Raw genomic sequence first — 24400 nt, 5'->3', positions numbered from 1 at the left:
TGATTATGAACTGTCAATTGCACATCGCTGTAATGGCATGGATGGCCGTGTTGCACAAGAGTAACTTATTCAAGCACAGGCAACATACCCCACTCCTGACAACAGATCCTCCACCCTTAACATGGCATCACGAGTCTGTGAGACCTGGAGACGCAAGCCACGCTTCAGCGAGGCAGAGCTTCACATGTCTGATACCATAGTCCAGCATGCTGAAGAGCTATTTGCAAATGACCAGCCCAGGCAGGCGCAGCTGCGGAAGAAGACTATCTGGGAGGAGGTTGACCAGAAAGTCTAAGCTGTTGGCACAACTCCTGCACTGTGCAAGACTGCCACAAGAGGTGGGACGACCTGCACTTGAGGGTGCGCAAACTCTTGGCCCAGTGCAGACAGGGAATGGCCACAGGTAGCGGGAGCACATCCCCAATCCACCTGCTTCCCTGGGAGGAGGCGTGCAGCAGTGTGCTGGTGCTCGAGGTAATAGAGCAGGTCGGTGCTGCAGAAGTTGGAGCCAGGACACCTGAAGAGGCTGGTGAGTACACGTAACCCCAATGTGACATCAACCTCCCTGTCCACACTGAACCCACTACTGCAGCAATATATGACATGAATATCAAGTGCTGTGCGCACAACGCCAATTAAGACCTCACTGCCCCCCGCCCAGCCAAGAGACCTGCAACCTTGGGTGTACACACACACACACACACGTCATGATTTCTATGCAAGACCAACTGTAATTTGTGCAATGATAATATTTACAAATGTGGAACAAAATAACTGCCAATACTATCCCTCCCCACTACCCCTCCCCAACTATCCCCCTCCCCCCCAACCGTCTCTACGCAACTCTGTCATATTCTGCAAGCATGACTTGTACAAGGCACAGACCGGGCACATTTGTGACCATGGCCTACTTTTCGGGTCAGGCGTGCGGCTGTGTGCCGAGCGGGCCAGCCACATTGAACGCTGCCTTGGGCTGCTCTGCACCAAACTAATGGGCACTGTCCTGGTGGATGGTGTGTGGGTGACTGCCGTGGGCCATCAGTCTAGGAAGTCCTGGATGAACATGGCCATTGTCTCAGCTATAGATATTACACTGTTGCCCTCCCATACCCTCCTGGACACCTGTACTATAGCACGTGTACAGCGGCCAAGTGCATGTGCATTTCAGCACACGCTGGACGCTCTCATGCATCAGCTGTACCTCCGGGAGGTGCTGCTGCACCAGGGCTGGCAAGGCATCCTGGCGTTGTTCCAGGCGGCAGAGTCTGCCATCTATTTCCCTCACACTGGGGAAGGATGGGTGTTGTGGGCTAATTGGGCCCATGGGGCTGAATAGCAAGGGCTCATCAGTGCTGTGGTCGGTGGTCTCCCCAGTGTCAACTGCACTGTCGTCAGCTATGTCCTCTACAATGCACGCATGTGCACGTGCATGTGGCTGCGGTGGTGCTGGAACTGCTGCAGCTGGGGCTGCCGGGTTTGGTGCAGCTTGTGGCACCGGAGGTGGCTGAATGGATTGAGCCTGTGGGGCTGGTGGTGGCTCGACACGTGCAGCTGGGGTCGCAGAGGCAGTTGTGTCTGTTGAGGTTGTGGAGTCATGGGTGGAGGTGGTGTTACGTTGGGTCCGGCAGTGTCGTCAGCTGGTGCCCCTTGAGGTGATTGGATGGGACTCTTCATTGTCAGATGTGCCTGAGGGAGTCAGAAAGGCAGGTGGTCAGTGAAGAGTGTGGATTAAAGAGGCAGAGATTCATGCATTATCTTGTTTGTGCCTGTGCTGTGTCAGGGACATGGTGGGGACATGGCATGGTGCACACATGCTTGTGTCATGCGTACTGTGTGGGTGGTCCATACATGGTAAGGTGGCGTGCCGGAGATACTGTTGTGATGTACTGATAATTGCTGGGTTAGGTGTTAGGGGTGTGGCCTACACGCTGTGTGATGTTGGGTTGGGGAGGGGTGCCATGGATGGGGTTGCCATGTGCCTGCTGCCTGTAGCACTTAGAGGGATAGGTGGCAATTTCTGCTCATGGGTCGGGCTGGCTGGGACGAGGGAGTCACATGTTTCCTTTGTGTGTGATGCTGGTCATTTGTGGGTGGAGGGGCATAGCACTGATTTGACTTAGTGCCAGGGGAAGCACAGCGGGCACACGCACATTTAGCGGTGGCAGGTGGATGTGAGTGGCAGCAGAAGCATTCTGTTGGCAGTACAGGGTGCCTGTGCTGTGTTCTAGGTGTATTAGTGGGATGAGTGATGTTTTGGGGGCGGGTGTGTGTGTGTGTGTGTACGTGTACGTGTGTGTGTGTGTGTACGTGTGCGTGTGTACGTGTGTGCACGTGTGTGTGTACATGTACGTGTGTACATGTACGTGTGTACGTGTACGTGTGTGTGTGTACGTGTGTGTGTGTGTACGTGTGTGTGTGTGTGTACGTGTGTGTGTGTGTACGTGTGTGTGTGTGTACGTGTGTGTGTGTGTTTCCTTGTTTGTGTGTGTACGTGTGTGTGTGTGTGTGTGTGTGTGTGTGTGTGTGTGTGTACGTGTGTGTGTGTACGTGTTTGTGTGTGTACGTGTTTGTGTGTGTACGTGTGTGTGTGTGTGTGTGTGTACACCCAGGTTGCAGGTCTCTTGGCTGGGCGGGGGGCAGTGAGGACTTAATTGGCGTTGTGCGCAAAGCACTTGATATTCATGTCATATGTTGCTGCAGTAGTGGGTTCAGTGTGGACAGGGAGGTTGATGTCACATTGGGGTTACGTGTACTCATCAGCCTCTTCAGGTGTACTGGCTCCAACTTCTGCAGCACCGACCCCTTCTATTACCTCGAGCAGCAGCACACTGCTGCACACCTCCTCCCAGAGAAGCAGGTGGATTGGGGATGTACTCCTGCTACCTGTGGCCATGCCCTGTCTGCGCTGGGCCAAGAGTTTGCGCACCCTCAAGTGCAGGTCGTCCCACCTCTTGTGGCAGTCTTGCACAGTGCAGGAGTTGTGCCAACAGCTTAGACTTTCTGGACAACCTCCTCCCAGATAGTCTTCTTCCGCAGCTGGGCCTGCCTGGGCTGGTCATTTGCAAATAGCTCTTCAGCATGCTGGACTATGGTATCAGACATGTGAAGCTCTGCCTCGCTGAAGCATGGCTTGCGTCTCCAGGTCTCACAGACTCGTGATGCCATGTTAAGGGTGGAGGATCTGTTGTCAGGAGTGGGGTATGTTGCCTGTGCTTTCAGGATTACAATGGATTGTGTTTTAGAAATGGCCACTGGACGATTTCCTGTTCCAGCAAACACTGTATTTCCGGTAACGGTATTTGCAGCACCGTTGTTACGGGTGCGGGGAAACCAGAACCGTATAATCAAAAAGGGCCAAAGTTATCATTAAGCTGATGTTTACCTTTACAGCTTCATGGCCCAGGAGGGGGCTGGTCACGGGCACAGATGAAAGACTAAACTGTTATTTTTTTAAAATAAAATCATTCATCTTAAAAATTGATGGGCAATGAGGGCATTGATGAAATGTATTTATGAATTTCAGATGCAAAAAAATAGGGTTACACTGAACGTTTTTGTTCTCCATTTACGTGCTATTGTACATTCTGCAAAAAAACCCCACAAAAAACGTGTTTAATCTCAAAGCTTGCTTTGTCAGCAGTAGAGTTTACACCCAAATTGCTCCTGCTAACTTTCTGCTGGATGATAAAATGACAGTAAAAAACATACCCTTTTCACAGCTATGATCTCAGTGCCAGGTTTGATTCTGCGAGCGTAGCCACCTTGGATGACGGCCATTGTGATTCCAATGAAGAAGAACATCTTACCCTGCTGCATGCTGCAGAAGAAAGCAGATATTAACTTCTCTGCACAAAGTCAAGCCAACCCATACCAGGTCATCAGGCCTACAATGACACAGATATAAACAAAGGGAAAGTATACAAAAGCAAATGTTTCTTTAGCAAAGGCGAATACATATTTGCCAGACTTTTCAGGTGACTTATGGCTAAAGCATGCAACATCTTTTTACAGTAGTCAAGATTAACCCAATTTGCCAATGGCATATTACATAAAGCAGAAAGGTGTATGCTGAGATGGTATCTCTGAAGAAAGCTGAGTGAGCACAAGAATTAAACGCCACCAAACTAGGCCCCTGGATAGTAGTATCACACTTAAAACAAAACGTCGAATTAGTCAGCCAACCCCTCTTACAAATCAAATCTGAGGCACTCTTTTCAACCATGGACATTTGTGAAGAAATGCACTACCACCATGACCTTGCCTTAGTAAAATAAAGACATTGCCAGTCAATTCACACTTTACAGTATTACGCCCGAGATACTGCATGGGAGCCTTTAGAGGGCATTGCGATTTTCTTCATCAAGAAATCAAACTGAAATGTTTACATCAAACAGCCAGTTTACCACTGCCTTTTAGAAAGCTGTCATCTCTTGCTAAAGGCTTTTCACATTTTAGATTTCCAGAAGGATCGAGATACTAAGCATTTTTGGTATCGAGCGAGGTAGGTCTACAATCCCTTTCTTCAAGGGAATGGATTATAGAACTGATACTGAGACCGTTTTATACAAACACGTTTAACGTAATGCAAATGTATGGCGCAAACACTCCCTTCCTGGGCAAGCTCCTTGAGAAACGGGCAATCTCCCAGCTTAATCTCCATGCTGAAACTGTTGGCAGTCTTCATGACCATCAGTCTGGCTTCAGAGCTGCCAGAAGCACGGAAACTGCTCTCCTGAACATCCGTGAGGACCTGCTCTCAAACCTTGACTCTAACACCCCTTGTGTTCTCATTTTGCTCGACCTCTCTTCTGCCTTTGACACTGTCAACCACACCATCCTGCTCAACCGTCTCCATGATAACCTGGGTATCACTGGTCAGGCTCTGGCGTGGCGGACCTCCTTCCTCTCCAATCGACCCTCCCAGGTCCAACTGGGTTCCTTCCTCTGACATCATTTTCTCTACCTGTGGTGTCCCCCAGGAATCTAAACTCTCCCCATGGCTGTTCAACCAGTATCTGGCACTTCTTGCTCACCGCATCGCCGCTCTCTGTCCCAAATTTCAGTGCTACGCGGATGATACCCAGCTCATTTTCAGGCTACCCTCGGCCTCCTCTTCCCCTTCCCTCATCTGACTGTCTTTCTGCTATCCAGGAATGGTGTGCGCCAACGACCTCTGCCTTAACGCCAGTAAGACTGGGATTCTACTCATCGGCACACCCACTCCCTCCTTCCCTGCAGCTCTCTGGCCGGCCTCCCTTGGCCCTCTTCCTGCTCCTACCTGCAATGCAAAAAACCTCGGGGTCATCTTCGACTCCACCCTCTCTTTCTCTCCTCACATATCTAACGTATCTAAGAAGTCACACTACCAGCTACACCTCCTCAGAGGTATCCTTCCTTTCCTCTCCTTCCCCCAGAAGCTCACTGTCTCCAGAGCCCTGGTTCTGCCTCGACTCTCCACCCTTTGCAACTCATCTAGAACAGGACTGCGAGACTTGGCCTTGGCCTCAAGCCCAGGGACCGTATCTCTCCAGGACTGAAATCACTACACTGGCTCCCAGTGGCTGCAAGGATTAAGTTCAAACCCTCTGCATTGTCCACAAGGCCTTCTGGGGCCTTGGGCCAAAATACCTCTTCCTAAATATCTTCCTTCTTGAGCTCTTTGCTCATCCACCTCCAACTACCTCAGGGTCAGCCGCTTCTCCAAGCAATGAGCTGGGGGTAGATCTCTCTCTGCAGCAGGGGCCTCTCTCTGGAACAGCCTTCCTGCCTCCCTGAAACTTGAGGAGAACCATCTCCGGTTCCGGAAGCACCTCAAAACCTTCCTCTTTGCCTCCGCTTCCTCTCCCTCTCTCCCCTGCTAAAATCACTGAACCTGGACTGAATCTGCTACTGGGCCACTCACCGATCTCGGTCCTTGGCGCAGCCACTCTTCCCTGCACTGCCTATCTGCACTATGGGACTGTCTCTGTATCCTACAGCCCCTTCTCCCGGAACTTACCTTGCACTTGCCACCAGCTGGCCCTATTATTTATCTTGTATTCTACTAACCAGGTACTGCACTTTCCCCTCTCCCCTTCCCCTTGCACTTTTCCCAGTCCCCTCTACCCTTGCGCGATCTGAATGACACCTGGCCTAGTAGGATCGTTGTCCGTCTCCCCTTGTTTCCCCCCCCTGCCTCGTCGCGCCTTGAAACACTAGAGTATAGGCGCGTTACAAATGCCATATCATATCATAAACGCCTTTTGTAAAGCTTTCATGCCATGCTTTAAAGGTGTGGCTCATCTTCGTCCATTTGTATTTCGGAAACGAGGGGCGGAACTCAACTTGCATTTCTGCCGCCTACCGTCCTATCTGCCATACAAACGCCCGAGCATTTGTGTTGGCATGCATATTTATGACGGTGCAAATGCTGCAGAGCCTGTATAAGGGTCAATTGTATGCATGCCAGGCAGCGTTTACTCATTTTACACACCAGAGTGAAAAAGTCCTTAACATTTGTACTCGGGTGTGAAAACGACCACAGTTGGGTGGGTGGGAGCCGCCCACATGTAATGAAATGACATTTTATTTATATCGCTCTCATACACAAGTGTTTCAGAGCGCGAAATGTACGGCTCCCTGCCCCCAAATTACAGAAAACTCCAAAATGAGCCCCATTGGGTGTCACTTTCCAATCCCCATAGCAGTGAAACACATACAATCCATGCATTGAAGTTTTACACATTATTTTACACCAAGATTACCTCCCCAAGGAATTATCTAACATTTAGCTGGGCGGACAGCGACATGGAAGTAAATCAGTTTCTGCATCCCTCATCCGCTTGGCCGAACCAAAGAAATGCACTTATGCCAGCAGAGGATTTCTATGTTGGCTGTAAATGCCATTAGATTCCTAAAGTATCTACAAGCATAGGTGTTTTATGCCTCCCGCCATGTGTACAGAGTTGGATGGGCACTTATACTTGCTTGCACTACGAAGTATAACTGATTAATGTAAACCCAGATCCAAACATGTTTTGCCAACAAGCAAAAATTGCCACGAGGGGATGGCAGTGCACATAAGTGCCCACGTTGGTGGTCCCTGAGGGCAATTTGAATAATATACAAAATGACCGTCATTGGCTCTTTGTGTTGCTGAGCTTGACATGTGGTGTCAGAACATTATACCGCTTAGATTTTAGCATCTTGAGCTCCATTGTTGTTAATGACACTGAAGAGCTACCATCAAAGTCTTACAAGAAAATGAAAATGCATAGATTTTTAGAAAATTCCATTTAGTAGAAGCTGATAGTAATGTGGCCTTTACCTGTCAAACCGAAATCTTTGGTGTGTGAGAAAACTGATGGTATATTCCAGGCCAGAAAACAGAAAGAGATACAGAAAGTACACCAAGCCGAGGACCTTGAGGTTTTGAATGCCTACAAAAGAAATGAGTGAGTTTTCAAATCCAAACATTAAAAACATAAAACAATTAGGTAATGCAAGTTGACAAAGCTATTCAACTGTGACAAGTCTGGCACTTTGTAAAGGCCTCTTTTGTTCCTCCGTTTTGTATACTGCTTTTTAAAACTGCTTTATGGTAGGCACAACAAGGTCCAGAAAAGTCAGGAACAATCAGGACATCTCACGTACAAGCAAATAAGGTTAACAAATGGGGCCTGTTTGCACCCAGGATCAACGGTTGAAAAGTTTGAGTGGTCACATGTAAATATTGCTTTTCGTCTTGGGTCCCTTGTTCACTTAAGTACATTTAGGCAGCAGCCCATATGTCTTTTGGCCTGTGGGCATGTATCTTCAATGTCTTTGCAATATATTAAATCTGACAACTGTGACGAATCCTGCGAATCTCTCACCAAAACCCTGCCTAAAATCTCCCAGGTGGCTAGGAGAGGGCAGACACTTCCTGGTCCCAATCCTGGGGGTGGTGTACTGCGGGAACATCACCTGGGTGGAGACAGGGCCCAGGGTAGTGATTAGTGATAAGAATCTGTGGGACAAGGCACAGTATTTTTCCTCTGGAAAGGATTCTCAACCTCCTGTCCAAACTGAGATGGTAAAAGGTTTATAACATCTAAACCCGTTACATCAAATGAACACATCTTTTTTACCCCTAAAATCAAATGCCCTCCTCAATACCAAAGGTGCATTACTAGGAATAAAGAAAATGTTGCCTTACCTACTACATCTTCTTTTAATAAGGTTAAAACCGGATACCACCAGGAGCAGTGGGAGGAAATGGTGGCTTGGTGTACGGCCCCTGTGCCCTCCAGCATAAATATGAGGAGAAAGAGCACTTCCAGCCCAAGAAGAGACCCAAAACGGGTGAGCAGAAGTGGGCAAAGGGGTGAAGAACACTGAAAGCCGCAAACCGCAGTGGAAACAGTGACCCCCGACGTGGTGTTCGGGTGAGAAAGCAGAGACGGCCCGTGTCATGGTAACAGACAGGAGCGTATGAAAGAACATAGGAACGGCCCAGGAGCTCCGCAAGGAGATCTGCAGAGACTGGACGTGACATGCAGTTTAACAGGAGAGGATCGGAACGAGAGTGAGGGACACCGACACTGAAACAAAGGACCAGTGATCATGAAGACATCCAGGTGGGCAGACCTTAATGTGGAGGAGAGAGGAGGTGCCCCTGCAACGCAGAGGACCAGTGCAAAGAAGTGCTGGTTCAACAACGAAACCCAGGTGGACGAACTGGTATGCAGCAGAGGGTGGAGGAGCCGACGGTAAAGAGGGAGGACTGCATAAGAACGAGAGGAGGCGGCGACGAGGGAGCACAGCAGACCTGCGGAAATGTGAGGCCTGGGGGACGGGACGAGAACCGCACAGTATAACCAGGGAAAAAAAAAAATGAGGCGGCAGAAATGAATAAATGAAATAAGCTCAAATTACGAAGGGCAACAACAAGGGATGAGACGACGGACAGATGGATAAACCTGGTACGAAGTAGAACCGCAGAGAAGAAAGTGCACCTGGAGGAGACAAAGGGGGAACTGCCCAGAGGCAAAAGACAGAGATAAAGGAGGAGTGGAACAAACAACGCTGCTGCCCGACCGCCAACTCAGATCCCGGAGCACCCTTCAGCTGAAGAACAAGAAGAACAGAGAGCACAACGCAGGGACGGTAGTATCAGAAGCTACAGACATCACGGGCAGAAAAGGAAAGCCACAGAGAAGGTGAAGAGGAGACGGACTCATGATCAGACGCCCGGACGGGGGAACCAGAGGGCAGAGTTAACAGGGGAGAGTGGACACAAAGAAGGGGGAAAAGCCGGAGACCAGGAGAAGAAAGGTAGAAAAGAAATAAACAAGAAGAGAGTAAACGAAGAAGCCCTGTAAGTACCAACAGAAAGATGGACTCAATGGCGATGAATCCCAGGAAGCAAGGAGGGTCTGCAAAGAAGGCTCAAGAGGGGAGAATGCTGACTGAGGTGGACATGTCCCTCTTCTCCACGGAGGAAGACTCGGGACACATCCTGGCAGAAATCAAGACCCTCAGAGGAGACATACAGGCCTCAATGGCAGATTTAACAAGCAGGATGGGCACCATCGAGAGTAAGATAGAGGGCCTCAAACGTAACCAAGTCAACGCTGATTTGGTGGAAATAAGGCTAGATGCCAGGATGACTGAGCTTGAGCTCTGAGAAGAAGTGGTGATATTGAAAATGGACGATTTAGAAAATGGAGAAGGAATAACATACGGATACTGGGCCCCAAAGAAACGGCGAGGGACACTGAGGCAAGTAGAGACGAGGGTTAAAGCCCTTGTACATCACCTTTTTGAAGCTGAAGGAGGGAAAATGGTGCAGTTCGAAAGAGTGCACAGAGGAGGGAAACCATACGGCAACAGCCCCCACTCCATCGTAGCAAAATTTCTGAGCTATAAAGACAAAAAATTATTGAATAGAGTGAAACAACGAAGAGAACTGGACTTTGAGGGCTCCAAGGTTACGATCTATCAAGACTTGTCCAACCTCATGCTCTCCAGGCATAGAGACTGAAGGCCCCTCACCAAGTGGCTACAAGAAAAAGGCATCAGGTACAAATGGGGATACCCATTTTCACTGCAAGTCAAAGTAAAGGCAGTAGACTATCGTATAACCTCAGAGGATGAAGCGGAACAAGCCTTGTGTCACCTCACCGCAGCTATGGAGGTCGAAGTGCGGGGGTTTGAAAGAACTGTCTACTAACAGGGAAAAGCTTCAACCTACTCCTGGCCCACAGAGAAGGAAAAGAGGACAAATGGAAAGAAAATACATGCGATTGAATGGACCATCGCATCACAAGACGCCCACAAAACCAAAGCAGCCGCAAGAGAATAATTCCTGAGAAGAGACGGGGTGACGGCTGCAGAGACATTGACAATACCAGGTGGGAAGTCAAGGTATGAAAAACAAATGCTGGAGGGAGGGAAACAACCCCACTCTGAGGTAGGCCTTTGTAGAAAAGAGGGCGTCTCAAGGACTTTTACAGACCGTTACACGTTGAAGTTTCAAACAGTTAAAAAGTTGACATGGGGTTTTAGAAGTGGGTTGGGCCTCACGGTGGCAGGAGTCTGTGAGAGGACAAGTAGATTCCACAACAAAGATGAAGCGGCAATGGGAGTGTCAATATCCATAAAGGGGAGGGAAATGCAGGCAAGGGGGGGAACCAACAAAATGGGGAAAGATGAAGTTAATGGGGGTCTGCTTGTGGGCACACTAAATGTAAAAGGCTTCAACTCTCCAACAAAGAGGACTATGGTTGCGAGGGAATTCTGCAAAGCGTCCCTAGGTGTGTTCTTTTTGCACGAAACACGACAAGTGAAGGGAGAAAAGCGGGCTCTAAGAGGGGTGGGTATGGGACAGGTCCATTGAGCCTCCGGGATGACTAAGAAAGGGGGAGTGGGACTGTTCACACAAACAATGTAGAATATGGGAGTGTGTAGTCACCAGACTACTGGAGGGGCGGCTGCTGATCCTGCAGGGCACTTTAGAAGGGACAGGAGTAATACTGGCCACGGTATATGTGCCCAAACAGGGGCAAGCGCAATTCATACAGAAAGCACTGGACATGGTGCAAAGGTTGGAAGCTAAACTATATATCATGGGTGAGATTTTAATTCCTTGACAAACGAAACATGGAATAAAAGCGCAATGGGGGGGGGGGGCTCAGGGTGTAGAAGATAGACTAGGGCACTCAACAGACATGCGGACTAGTGGACGCATGGAGAATGCAACACCCGCATGAGAGAGGCTATACCTTTTTCTCCGCACCGCACACCACATACACTAGGATTGATTATCCATTCCTGAACAGGGACCAGGGGACAAGGGTGAAGAGCTGAGATTTCAGACCAGTGGGATGGACCGACCAGGATATGGTCCGGATGACCCTAGATAAAGAAGGATTGCACAGGCCAGATAGCAGCTGGTGCTGCAACAAACTACTCGGGAAGGATCTGCTCTTTGCGGACCAGCTGGCCAAAGCAATAGCAGAATACTTCGAGATAAATGGCACCGGGCAAGTCTGCGTGGGTGTGTTCTGGGATGCAGGGAAAGCAACCTGGAGGGGCTCATGTTAAGAGAGGGCACGCAACGGAAAAGAGAAAGACGCCTGCAGGAAGAGAGGCTTCGAAAAGTGATAGTTGAAGGGGTGAAAAGGATGCATGCTAGGGGAGGAAGAGGAGATGAGAGAGGAATTATGGTCAAAGAGTGGAATTGAAAGCGCTTGGGTTGGGGAAAACCATGGGGAAGCCAAGATATCTTAAACAGAAATACTATGGAAAAGAGGACCAAGCGGATGCACCATTAGCAGCGAGGCTCCGGACGGAAAGATGGGTGTCGTCATTGGGGGGCCCCGAAGAAGGTTTTAGGAACACACTAAAAGAAACCGCGGAAGGCTTCGCCCAATACTATGATGAGAAGGCTCTACAAAGCAGAAGTCCACAAGGAGGGAATTACAGTGGGGGAATACCTAAGGGATGTGAAAATGACCAGGATCACAAACTCAGAGGTGGACCATCTAGAGAGTCCGATGACAGCAGAAACAGTACAGGAGGCGATAGCACGCCTCTAGAATGGGAAAGCACCAGGAGAAGGCGGTCACACCATAGGGTTTGAAAAAAGTTAGGCAGGGATCCTGATACACCAAATGGTTAAGCGATATAACCATATCCTGGACACAGGGGAGGCGCCAGCAATATTTAGTAGAGCGCTGATAAAGGTAATACCGAAAGAAGCAAGGTATCCAGCAGAATGCTCATCATATCATCCTATTTCACCCAGACCAAATGGGATTAATAGCGGGTAGATAGGGCCCGGATGAGATTAGGAAAACCTTGGATCTCACTGAGCATGTCAAAGGGGACAAGGCCGTTATGCTTTGTTGAGTCTTGACACAGAAAATGCCTTCGACAGGGTCGAATGGGGCTTTCCATTTGCTATATTGCGGAAGATAGGGGTTGGGGACAGAATGTGCCGGGCTATTGGGGCGATCTACTCAGGTCCCACAGCAAGGGTGGTTGTGATTGGAATAAAGTCCAGGGAATTCAAACTCAGCAGGGGTACAAGGCAGGGGTGTCCCTTGTCGCTCTGACGATGGAGCCCCTGGGGGAGAAGATACAAGGGGATGACCAGATAAGCAGCCTTAAGGTGGGAGCTGATAGCCACAAAATAAGTAATCATGTATGCAGTCTGCGTTCTGTTATATCTCTCAGGGTTACCAGCATTAGTTCCAAGGGTACTTCAGATACTGGGAGACTACGAAGAGTATCAGGATTTAAAGTAAATGTAAACAAGTCGGTACTCCACCCCTTGGAAAGTGAGAATGGGGAACAGGGAAGGGAATGGGATGGCTTGGGGATACTGGTGGAAAACCAAAGTATAAAATACCTGGGTGTGAGACTGCCTAGGAAGCTAGATGAACTATACGAGCTGAGCTACCCCCGCTGCTGCATAGGCTCTTTGGTGAGCTGGAAACATGGTTGAGGCTTACCATTTCATGGCTGGACAGACTTAATGCCATTAAGATGTTTCTCCCCCGGGTAATGTATCTATATCAGGCGTTGCCAATAGAGCTACAAGACTTACACTTTACAGAATTAGAATACTGGTACAGCCCAAAGAGAAGGGTGGAGTGGGCCTACCCGACAAGCGCACCCACTATAGAGCAGCCCAGTTTCGAGCTTTGGTCCCTCACCTGCAGGTGGATAAACAGAAGCAGTGGGTGGGTAGCGAAAATTACCAACTGAGGCCAGTCACGCCAGGGGAGTGCCTTGGGCACCGCAGAAAGCAAACCTTAAAAGGGTAAAAGGCACATAGAATTTTGGGCCCGCTATGGAGGATGTGAATGGTAAAAAAGGAAATGGCAAGAGTCACAACATGGCTGTACCCACTGAGCCATATATGGGCCCACCCAATATGCGACGACATCCCAGATCATGCTAGATTCTAGGACTGGTACGAGGAGGGACTGGAGAGAGTAGGGCAAGTCCTCAAGAAGGGCGAATTTATAGACGAGACAGAGCTTGAGGAGAACATGGGCGTAAGTAAGATCTCAGTATTCAAATACCTACAGCTTAAAGGGGTTTTGATGTCAGGCAAATGGAAGGATGAACTGCAAAGGGTACTGATGGGCACAGAAACGATACTGAGTTCAATGAGTGGAACGAAGGGGTTAATATCTAAACTGTACCAGGCCCTACTGCAGACACAGGGAGGAGAGATGGAAACATTCAAGAAGAAATGGGAGAATGATATGGGAATGGAAATGGATATCGATCAATGGAGAAAAGATTGCGAGAATGCGCACCAAACTTCCATTGCCCGTCAAACAAGTTGCATGGAATCAAACTTGTATACAGGTGGCAATGGGACCCAACAAGACTATCTAAAATGTACCCGGGATAGACTGCCATTGCTGGAGGAAGTGTGGGCAAACAGCCGACTATTGGCATATGTGGGTGGGCGTGTAGGAAGGCACAAGAGTATTGGAAGGAGGTCCTGGGATGGATAAAAGCCTTGGACAGGGTGGAAAGACATCAGAAGCCCCTGCAGGTTTTGTTTGGGATGGAGACAGAGAGGGAATAGGTGAAACTCCCTCATATGCCCCACTACCTATTGTTGGCAGCTAGGGCTTGTCTGGCAGGGCGATGGAAGAGAGAGAAACTACCAGGTGAGCAACAATGGGCCTTGAAAGCCATGGACATATATAGTATGGAACAGCTGACAGGGCAAATACACATCCTGACACCTTCAAGGGAAATGAAGTGGGTGGCCTTTCTCGAGAGGTACGCCCCAGAGGTGTCACAGTTGGATGAAAGAACTAGGGAGCCAGAGACTGTGGACAGCCTCAAGGGGAGGGACTAGAATTTGAACGATTGTCACAGCTGGTAAGAGCTATGATTAAGAAAGGTGACGCAAGCCAGAGACTGTGGAAAGCATAAAAGGTGCAAGTGAGCCCTAGATCAGACCATGGGAGGATGCCTGAGAAATTAAAAAGTGAATATGGAAGAGAAACTCTTGCCAAAAGGTGGAACAAGTGACAGAAAGAGCTTGAATACAAGGCACCCGAATTGGCCGCCCTGGGGCCTCATGCGGAAGAGGAGGGGGGGGTGCGGGGTTGGGGGAAATTGGGTAGGGATTTGAGGGGGGGAGAAAATGTTGAAAAACTTGATAGTGAATCACACAGCATCTCATAGACTAGGGTTAGTGAGGTGTTTACTTTATTATTTAAATAAAAGCAAGTTGACATTGGCATATGACAGTCAGTCTTATCCTTCTGACCTATCACCTCTTCTCTATGGACTATCAGGATTGTCCCCATTTTATCTTGACCCCTCGTATCATGAGAGATTGGCCATACCATCTCACATTCTACCTAATGGTTTGTCCAACCACTTTCTAAGGTCCTGTCTGTCCCCTGTCAGACAACGGTGTGTCCTCTCCTATACCCCCCACATGCACGTGGAGGCTGAAGAGAACTCCACACGTTCGGGACACACTGAATCTATGGAACAACTAACATTTCTCTGAAGGTCAGTTCCCTCAACTAACTTCATCGATGTACTCCCACTAATTTAGCTGTGCCCAGCTGCTGTATGTGTTTTCACCTTGACCTGCAAAAAAACGAATTTAGCTGTGCCACCTGCAGCCTCTACTTCCTGCCCCCTGTTCTGCCTCCTCCCCTCCCCACCCTACCCTACCTCATCCTCTCTGCTAGCACTCTCCTCTTATTCTATTCTTTTGTTGTTGGTGTATTGTCCCCCCCCATCTGTTTTCAACCCCCCACCCCATCCTCATCTCCCCTCCACCCTACTTGCCCATTGCCTTAAACCTTAAAAATGCTTTACTACTTGGCGCATAGTAATGCCCAGTAGTCTACCTTTCCTCCACTCCTCTTCCCTTCCCCTCGCTAACCCCTCTACACTGTTTATGTCACGTCGCTATATCATTGTTTCATCCACTTCAACTTAGAATTGTATAGTAGCCTGTCTGCTCTAGCCTGACACCCCCCCACCCAGCTTTACCCTTTTTGTGTAAGGCACTTCAAAAAACTAAGGATTGTCGTCAGACAAAGGTTGTCGCCCACCACCATATGTACCTATATCCCCACTTTATCATGCATCACGATTGCTATCCAACAGCATTAGATGAGAATTATAAAAAATATATATAACCTGTGGCGGACTAGAGGTAGGATTTGGACTCTGGGACATCATATTTAACAATAAGTCTGATCTCTTGGTCAGCTTCAAAGAAAATAATATACATAATGAAAATGAACTTGAAGTGCTAAATACCTTATTCTAAAACTCACATTTTCAAGGAAAGGGTATTCTTGTCAGGATGAATCAAAAGAAAAGCCCAAATCCTATACTAGCCTTCCAAATTTAAAGAAAAACAAACACATAAATCTAAAGGGTTTAACAACTAAAAATATGCTTGACTGCTGCTTCTGGGCCAGGTTTTCTCCCCTGGTTATAAAGTTGTTCAGATGCCACTAATGGCGAAATGTTCCAAATATAGTCCCAAACAAAATAGGCTATTTCAGTCTCTCTTTCTCCTGACAACTCAGTGCTGCTAAAATTTAGGATTTCTAAAGGGGGTGTGGTTAGCCGGAGACACTGCAGGATGCGACTCAGTTGAGAGCTCCCGATCGCTGATCCCATCCTGACAAATTTAATACCCTTTCTGGAAATGTAAAAACCCTGAAAATGCAGGCAAGGGTCCACCGAGAGTGAGAGATTGGTTCGGTCAGACCTCAGAGCTGATTGAGGAGCGGAGAATGAGTTAACAGAGCTCCAAAAGTAGCGGAGAGCCGGGGGAAGCAAGATGGCGGGCACGAGTTTACACGCGGAGAAGGAGCGTCTCTGATGTGATGTGGCAGCAGAGGGTGAGAAGGGTCCCAACGAGGAATACCCACCCCTCCCCCCGAGAGGAGGAGCGGCAGGGTGGACGAGGCGAGAGGAAGGGATTCGACCCGCCTGCGTTGGACCCCCGGAACCATGAAAGCTTGATGCCTGCAGGACCCGAGGAACGGATTAGGGTGCCTCGGAGAATGCCGGAGTGAACAACGACAGTCCGAAGCCGGCGCATGGCAGCAGTAACCAGGGGAACAGCGCTGAGTGCCAGCTGGGGTGCTGTGCCCCTCCAACCCCCGACACAGCAGAGAAACTGCGGGAGGTGAGGTAAGGCACTGCAGCCCAGCATAACAGTACAGCAGCGTTCCTCCTCCAGGCAGAAGCTATAATCACCACGGCCTGCAGAGTACTGAAGGGGGAGTAACGCAATGGTGGAGGAGCCGGGATAAACCGACAGGTTTGCAGCAGTTGACAGCAGTGTACACAGGAGGTGCAGAGATAGATACTGCCATCCCAGGGGCTTTGGTCGTAAAGTAAAGAGGGAAAGGAGCTGGAGGAGACCCACTGAGGCGGGAGAGCAAGGTGAGGAGCACAACGGCAAAGAGTGCAGTTGGGGGTGCTCTGGACTCCATCCTAAATGGGCAGGGTGATAGAGAAAGCCTGAGCTATGGAACTGTGCGTCAAGGGAGTAAAAGGTGCTTATCCGATCCCGAGAGAGTGAACGGAGCAGGCGGCATCTGGGGGACCCCCGCGCTCTCCCTTGAGAAAGCAGCAGCGCAAAGCTCAGGGATGTCAGGACAGTGAGGAAGACAGGCTAGAGGAGAGGCGCCTATGAAGGGGGTGTGGGCTGGATGAAACTTCCATACTCGCGTGGGCAGAAAGCAAGGAGTCCAGAGGCTTTTCAAAGAGTCCCTACAAGAACATTTACTCTGCTTAGGTGCCCAACAGAAGCAAGGAGGCGTAGGGGAGCCAGGTGTCATGATCTCTGCTTCCAAAAGGTCAGGGTTTTCCCAACTCCCTTGGAAGCAGATCCATAACCCAGGTTCCGAGTGCCAACCAGTCCCAATTGGGACCTTTTGGACCCAGTCCTGGCGCCAGTGGCACCAGGCTCATAAATATGCCCAGTCCCAGCGCTGGAAGCGCCGGGCTCATAATGCTTGGGTGGACTTACCTGCAGCAGACCATGCTGCTTACTTGCCTGCCAGTTGAGCCTCTGATCCCCTTCTGTTTGGAACTACTTTTCCTGTTGGGTGGGGCTGGAGCCACTCCCTAGATTCAGAACACTGGAACTCTTCTGGAAAGCAGGAACTCTTTTCTTACCTAGGCGTGGCTGTGGAAGGAGACACCTAAGCACTACAGGAGGCTATTTAAACCACACCCGGTGGATGAATCTTGCTTTGCGTTATTCTGCACCCTCTGCAGCAGAACGCTCATCGTGTCTTCTGCATCCGGTCCTGGGCCTAAGGAAAAAGGCTTACCATCCTGAATCCAGTCTTCAGCAACACCTATAAAGACAAGAAAGAACAGGTTAGCATTCCGGCATCTGAAAGGCAAAGGCTTACCTACTCTTCGTGCGCTCCGGAGGTCTTCACACTGCATTCCGGCATCTGAAAGACAAAACAAGGTGCGTTTAAAGACATTGGGGAACTTTAATACTCACGTGCCATTACTCCTTTCCACATCTAACCCAGTGGGTATTCCGGCACCCTGCAGCCGCTCCGAACTTGTACCTGCAAAATAAAAAAACAGTTAGAGCGCATCGTGAAGCAGGCAACAAGCGCTTACTTACGTGCTTCCAGACGCTTCTATTCATCACACGGGCTCCATCTTCAACTCACTTCAGCCCGTCATCCGCCATCGCCGGAACCCTGCAAAACAAGAGACATCATTACAAAAGACTTTAAAGACATATGAATTACTCGAAACTTACCGTTCGTGCAGTAAACGACGGACAGCAGTCCTCTGAAGTCAAGAGGCCTGCGCTACCTATCCAGTGAAGAAACTGGTTACAGCACCCTGCCCCGAGGCAGATGGAGAGCTCGGCATTCACTTACCTAAGGTGAGAGCGTTAACCTTTGGGGGTCTACAGGAGAGGAGAAGAGGAAAGAGATAGGGACACCCCAATAACCCCAGTTCATTAACCCCATATTTTCTATCTGCAGACATCTTACTCTTCACGTCAGGCATACAGTGCACAGAGGTCCAGCCCAAAGAGCCAACCGGGTGCTACACATCACCTTTGAAGATACGGTAGTCGCCTAGTCAAGACCGGCGCCTCTGCGAGAATCAGGTGAGCGTTACACCAGGTGTGCTCGCCACACATTGATAAACACACGCAGGATTCCCCAAAAAGGGAGAAAGTTAAGGCCGCAATACATCCAGCTTGAAGCATAGCCAGCTAGATCCAAGGGAAACTCAAGGGCCCACAACCAGGTGACATCAAAACACTCATGATGGGTTTCGAGATCCCGAAACAGGCGCAACAGGGAAGCAGACAGATTCATTCTCCACCGGCAGCCCCCATAATGGTGGACGCCCCTCCGCTGAGGAGATCTGATTTACAAGACATGCTGAAGGGAAAGATGTCAGAGTGCAGTGAACTTAACAAAGGCCATCTCAGATATTAACAAAAATGTCATGGCAGTGGAAAGGTGAGTGGACGAACTAGAGACGCTCACATGTGAGCAGGGGCACAACCAACAGTCACTGACGCAACGGGTGGAGGCCGTGGAAAAACAGATGAAGTATACCCTAGACAAACAGGAGGACACAGAAAATAGATCAAGGAATAACATAAGAATCAGAGGGATTCCGAAAGCAATTGTGGATCAGGACTTAGAGGAGTATGTGCGTGGCTTGTTCCAATCAATCTTGGGCGCAGAAGGCGATTGAGAGATAGTACTGGTTCGCACCCATCAGGTGTACTCGGCATGGCAGCTAAGTAGAAACCTCACACAACGGATGTTCTAACCAGGGAACACTTGTACCAAGTGAAGTAAGAGATCATGAGAGAAGCCCATAAGTAGGAGCCGTTGAGATTCAGAAATCTATCGCTGGCCTTGTTTCAGAATTTGGCGCAGGCGACACTGCTCAAACGGAAAAGGCTGAGAGCAGTGACAGACTGGCTCCGCTCCAACAAGGTCCGTTACTGATGGAGCTTTCCACGCGTTTTAAGATTGGAATGGCAAGGACGTCGATTCGCGATTTCAAAAGAAGCGATGGCCTCGAACATGGAAAGGGGAGAGAAGGGACAGTCATCGGAATCTAATGGGGACCAGGAGGAGGATATGGTTCTGCCGCCAGGCAGAAAAGAACGAGGGAGACCAGTGTGGCCTCAGCTGAAAGGGAAAAGCAAACAGAAAACAGGGTGGGGGGGGGCAGCTGTCATGACCCTCGCCCAAAACCCCCTCTGGCAAACCCATTGGCGAGCTGGAGTCAGAACTCTGGCCTGGCATCCTCTTCAAAAGCCCTCATGGGGCCAGTCCTGGCGCCTATGGCGCAAGGCTCATACACCATGAAAAACAATGTGCTTGGGAACTACTTTATTGTATTGTCAGCCAACATGGAGGCATCCACATAGCTTGGTTGCTAAGAACCAAGCTATGCGGTCTAGTGTTTTGGGTGTGGTAGCCTAGGGACTACTTTACCTGGACTATTTTGGTGGGGCTATTTAAACCACACCCGAGCAAGACAACACGCTTCGCGTTCTTTTGCAGCTTGCAATGTGGCGCTCACCGTGTCCAGCTATTCCCTCGAACCTCGGAGAAGCAGAACCTGCTAGAAGACAAAAGGAACATCATTAGCAGCAGCATCTTACCTGCAGTCTTCATCTTTAAACACTTGCAGCTACTGAGAACAGCTTCCTCGAATCTGCACGCCTCCCGGATAGAACGACCGGAAAGAGGAAGACAGAGGCAACATTAAAGAAAGCAGTAGAGACATTTACAAATTCCGAACTGCTCAAAAGGCTTACCTGGCTGGTCACCTCTCGGCTGGCACCATTCCGGACATTCCACTCGTGCTAAAGAACACCGCGACCTACAAGGAAGGAAAACACAGGTTAGCAAAGGCAAGACTTTGCAGCGCTGTGCATAGCGCTTACTTACCGCATCATAGTGCTCTTAATGCGCCATCATTTAATAGCGGGGCTCAACCAAGCCAGTTCGCCGCGCTGATGCTCTGCATACCTAAGGGAGAAAAAAGACATTTTAAACAAAGAAAGGCATGCAGGATAGCAACAAAACTAAAGAACAGCAATAAGCCCTACCTGAACAATATCAAACGGGCCGGCGTCAGTGAAGTAACTGGACCGCACTCGCCCATGAAAGACAACGCGCCCCTGCAAAGAAGGCAGGATGGAGAGCACGCCTAATTCTACCACAAGGTGAGGAGAGGGTGCCAGAGGGACTGAAATCATACGGGGGTGGAGGGAGGATACTTACCCCAGTCGGTTAGTCTTGAACACAGTCCTCATGTATTTTCAGGCAGAGCCTTCCCCGCAGACCACATCAGGGCAAAGCTGAGAAGCATACCAGCGAGTAACCCGGCTGGGTGGCGTACCTGTGGATATCAGGTGAGCGTAACACCAACATGAATATAGTTGGGCAGTGGAGATTGTCGAGAACCAAATTGGTGAGAGGAGAATTAGAGTGATGCTATCGGGTAATGTTGGGGGGTTAATGATGTGGGTAGTTGTGCAAAAAAAGAGGGGGAGGGACGGAATCGGGGGATTGGACAAGCCCTCAATACTCTGGGCGAGGATAAAACCCAGTGGTCGATGAAGACAAGTTCTGGGGTCTGTTGGTAGGGGTTTAAGAGGGGTACTTCTCACAACTTTGGAGTGGGAAGGAGGAGATTTTGATTGTATCTGGTGAGAAAATGGCTAGTCAGAGGTTCAGGGGAGGATGAGATCTTCAAAGCGGACCGTAAGGGAATAGGATGACTGCGGACATCCATATGGTGTCCTTGAACGTCCAGGGACTTAATTCACCTATCAAACAGCACTTGATGCTCCGTCGCCTGGTAGAGTTGCGGCCCTCAGTGGCCTGGTTACAAGAAACCCATCTATTGGAGAAAGAAGAAATACGCCTCAAACACAAAATTATTGGGTCAATTCTTTGCCTCCAGTGGCGCAAAGAAAAGGGGTGTAGCAATTCTAATAGCGAAAGATGCAGAAATTGTCAAGCGGTTCGTCCATAAAGATCCAGAAGGGAGATTCCTAGTGGTAGGGGGGTTAATAAGAAGCCAATTGGGGTCCCTGGTGAGCATCTATCGGCCGAATGAGCATCAGGACCACTTCCCAACAAAGGAAGTGAAGAGAATTGCAGGGTGGTGTGTGGGGAAGGTAATAGTGGGTGGGGACTTTAATTGTGTGATGGACCCATACATGGACAAAACCCTCCCTCTAAAACAGGCTGATGGCAAGAATAGGTTGGCGCTGGCACAATTCCTTAGGGATTTACATTTGATAGAACAATGGTGTTTTTTAAAACCTTAATCCACGGATTAAACTCAATATTCAGTGGCTCACAGGGGGTTCTCCCAAATAGACTTGATTTTGGTCTCAGACACACTCCTACCCCAGGTAACAGAAATTGAAATTGGGGGGGGGCGATTTCTCTCAGATCACGCACCGGTGGTGCTGCACTGGGAACCCCTAGTGGACGCACCAGAAGGGCGGAAAGCATGGCAATTAAATCCCCTTATTCTGAAGGATCCAGTGGTGAGGGCACATATGGAAGACACGTTGAGGCACTTCAAGGAGAATGACAGAGGGAATTAACTGGAAAGTGGTTTGGGACGCGAGTAAGGAGAGTTATGGAGGGGGGGGATTTATTGCGCAAATGGCAGCATACATGAGAGGGAAGGAAAGGATGAGAGTGGCCCTGGAGAAGAAGGTTGGGGAAGCAGAGGCTTTACACAAAGCAACGTGATTCAAAGGGGGCGTGGAGGGCCCTGATCAAGGGCAGGGTGAAACTAGAGGCACTTTTGGCCGAAAGATCGGCACAACTTCTAATCCGTGCTAAGCAGACATACTACATCAAAGGGGATAAGGCAAACAGATTCCTTGCAGCTAAATTGAGGAAATGACAGACTGAAAAATACATTTCACAGTTGAGGAATGAGGAGGGGCAACTACGATGGGGGAGGGGAGGGGAAGAAAAGCGAGAAAACATGTATAAATTCTACACTTAAACCCTAGCGGGGGAGGGCCTATGTGAAGAGGAACAAAAAGTTCTTGGAAGGCTGCAACATGCCAAAATTGAAGGAGGAAGACAGGAGGGTACTGGAAGCTCCCATTGGTGTGGGAGGAGCAGCATCTGGAATATCTAGGAGTAAAACGGACTCCCACACAGCAGGGAAATGAGGACAAGGGAAGATTAAAAAAGGTGGTACATGCAGGAGCTGTCCTGGTTCGCAAGAAGAACAGTGTTCAAAATGATGCTCCTTCCCAGATTTATATATGTGGTGAGTGCGCTACCGTTGTGAATTCCCCCCAAGCTCATAGCAAGGCTCCAGAAATAGATATCACAATTCATATGGAGGGGCAAGAAGCCAAGGGTGGCCAGAAAGATCCTGTTCAGGTTCCCAGGAATGGGGGGGGGGTTTGAGAGTCCCAGAGATGTACTGTTACCTCACGGCGGTCCAGCTGGCGCCCATGCTGCACTGGTCATCAAGGGTGACGGAAAGAGGGGGATGTCAGCTGGAACAGCAGGCAGCAAGCATTCCATTGGGGTATCTGGGCTTCTTGAAAGCTAAAGTAAGAGGCGGGGGGGACACTGTTGGCCTCCACAAGAAAACACACTCAGGCACTGGGACAAGGCGTTGGGGGACGAACAGGCTCAGCCCGGGGAAGGGTGCTCTTACCCCACTGGGTCACAATGGTGAGTTCTACCCGGGCCTAACCCCAGGATTTTGGGCAAATTGGGAGGGAGGGAGCGTACTAACACTACAGGATCGGTTTCAAGATGGGGCTCCCATGCAGTTTGAGGCGTGCAAAGTGAGATTCGCCCTTCGAGAAAATGAAAGTTTCTATTATGTTCAAATTAGACATTGGATCACATCCAATGAGTGCCGAGAGGCGGCAAGTAAAGAGCTGGTGGGGTTGGAACTTACAATGAAAGAAGGGGCTCCAAGAAAAGGGATCTCGAGATTGTATCGCTTATTGGATAGTGCTGCAATGGGTGATGAACTGACCTTTAATGAGTTGGGAACAAGATCTGGGCATGCCCACATCGGAGGAGGAATGGGGCAAATTTAGGGGAGGGCCCAGAAAAGCTCGAGGTGTGCCACAATTAAACAATCTGCATATAAGATATATTGGAGATGGGACATGATGCCACTGAGACTGTATAGAGCAAACCCAGAGGTCCCAAGAAAGTGCTGGAGGGGATGCAGACAAGTGGGGGATATGGGACCCATGTGGTGGACATGCCCAAAAGCGGAAAAGTTTTAGAAATACATTTTAGGCCACATTAAGGAAATATTCGACGTAAAGTTACCAATGTGTCCAAAGGTGGTACTCTTGGGGGCGGAAGGAGTATATGAGGCAATGGGAGCAAGAGCAACGCTGATCACCCACATGTTAACAGCAGTGAACATCACTGTGGCTCACAACTGAAAATCGGAACAGGGTCCGATACTGGCAATGTGGTGGGTGCGTATGTGCAACATTATGGCAAAGATAGCGCTTTAGCAATTAATAAATACCAGAACTATGTGAAAGTATGGCTTCCGTTTCACGAATTCACAGCCGAAAAGGACAATCAATTCCACAAGCCAGCCCTCTACAAGAACGTCTCAGTGCTGGGACCCGGTGGGGGAGGGCCAGTGGGTACAAAAATAAAAAGGACCTGCTGAATTCTTTGGCTCTAAACTCATCCCGTAATCCCGAAAGACTATGATGGGACATTTTCGAGAACAAACTATTTGGACACCTGGTTATACAACCAGAGTTATGGTGAGGGAGTTGGGTTGGGGAGGATAAGGGGGGGAATTAAAAGCTGTCATCGAACATATCCGGGGATTCATGTTGCACAGTACGTGTGTGTTTTGG

General features: G+C 49.3%; 1 protein-coding gene across 2 annotated transcripts in view; it reads right to left on the bottom strand.

Annotated features, from left to right (window-relative positions):
- MFSD10 (major facilitator superfamily domain containing 10) overlaps window positions 1–24400 on the bottom strand; it is a 999075-nt gene that overhangs the window by 348591 nt on the left and 626084 nt on the right. For both annotated transcript variants that reach the window (XM_069632064.1, XM_069632063.1), the window contains exons 8-9: window positions 7307–7418; window positions 3709–3817 (exon numbers count right to left, since the gene is read on the bottom strand). In XM_069632064.1, coding sequence (XP_069488165.1) covers window positions 3709–3817; window positions 7307–7418 — 221 coding nt within the window. The remainder of the gene's footprint in view (window positions 1–3708; window positions 3818–7306; window positions 7419–24400) is intronic.

The sequence above is a fragment of the Ambystoma mexicanum genome, chromosome 6q, assembly GCF_040938575.1.
Source record: "Ambystoma mexicanum isolate Mex_15411 chromosome 6q, UKY_AmexF1_1, whole genome shotgun sequence".
NCBI classification, from domain to species: domain Eukaryota; kingdom Metazoa; phylum Chordata; class Amphibia; order Caudata; family Ambystomatidae; genus Ambystoma; species Ambystoma mexicanum.
Note: the sequence above shows the minus strand (reverse complement) of the source record. Positions and strands in the feature narration are given on the sequence as shown.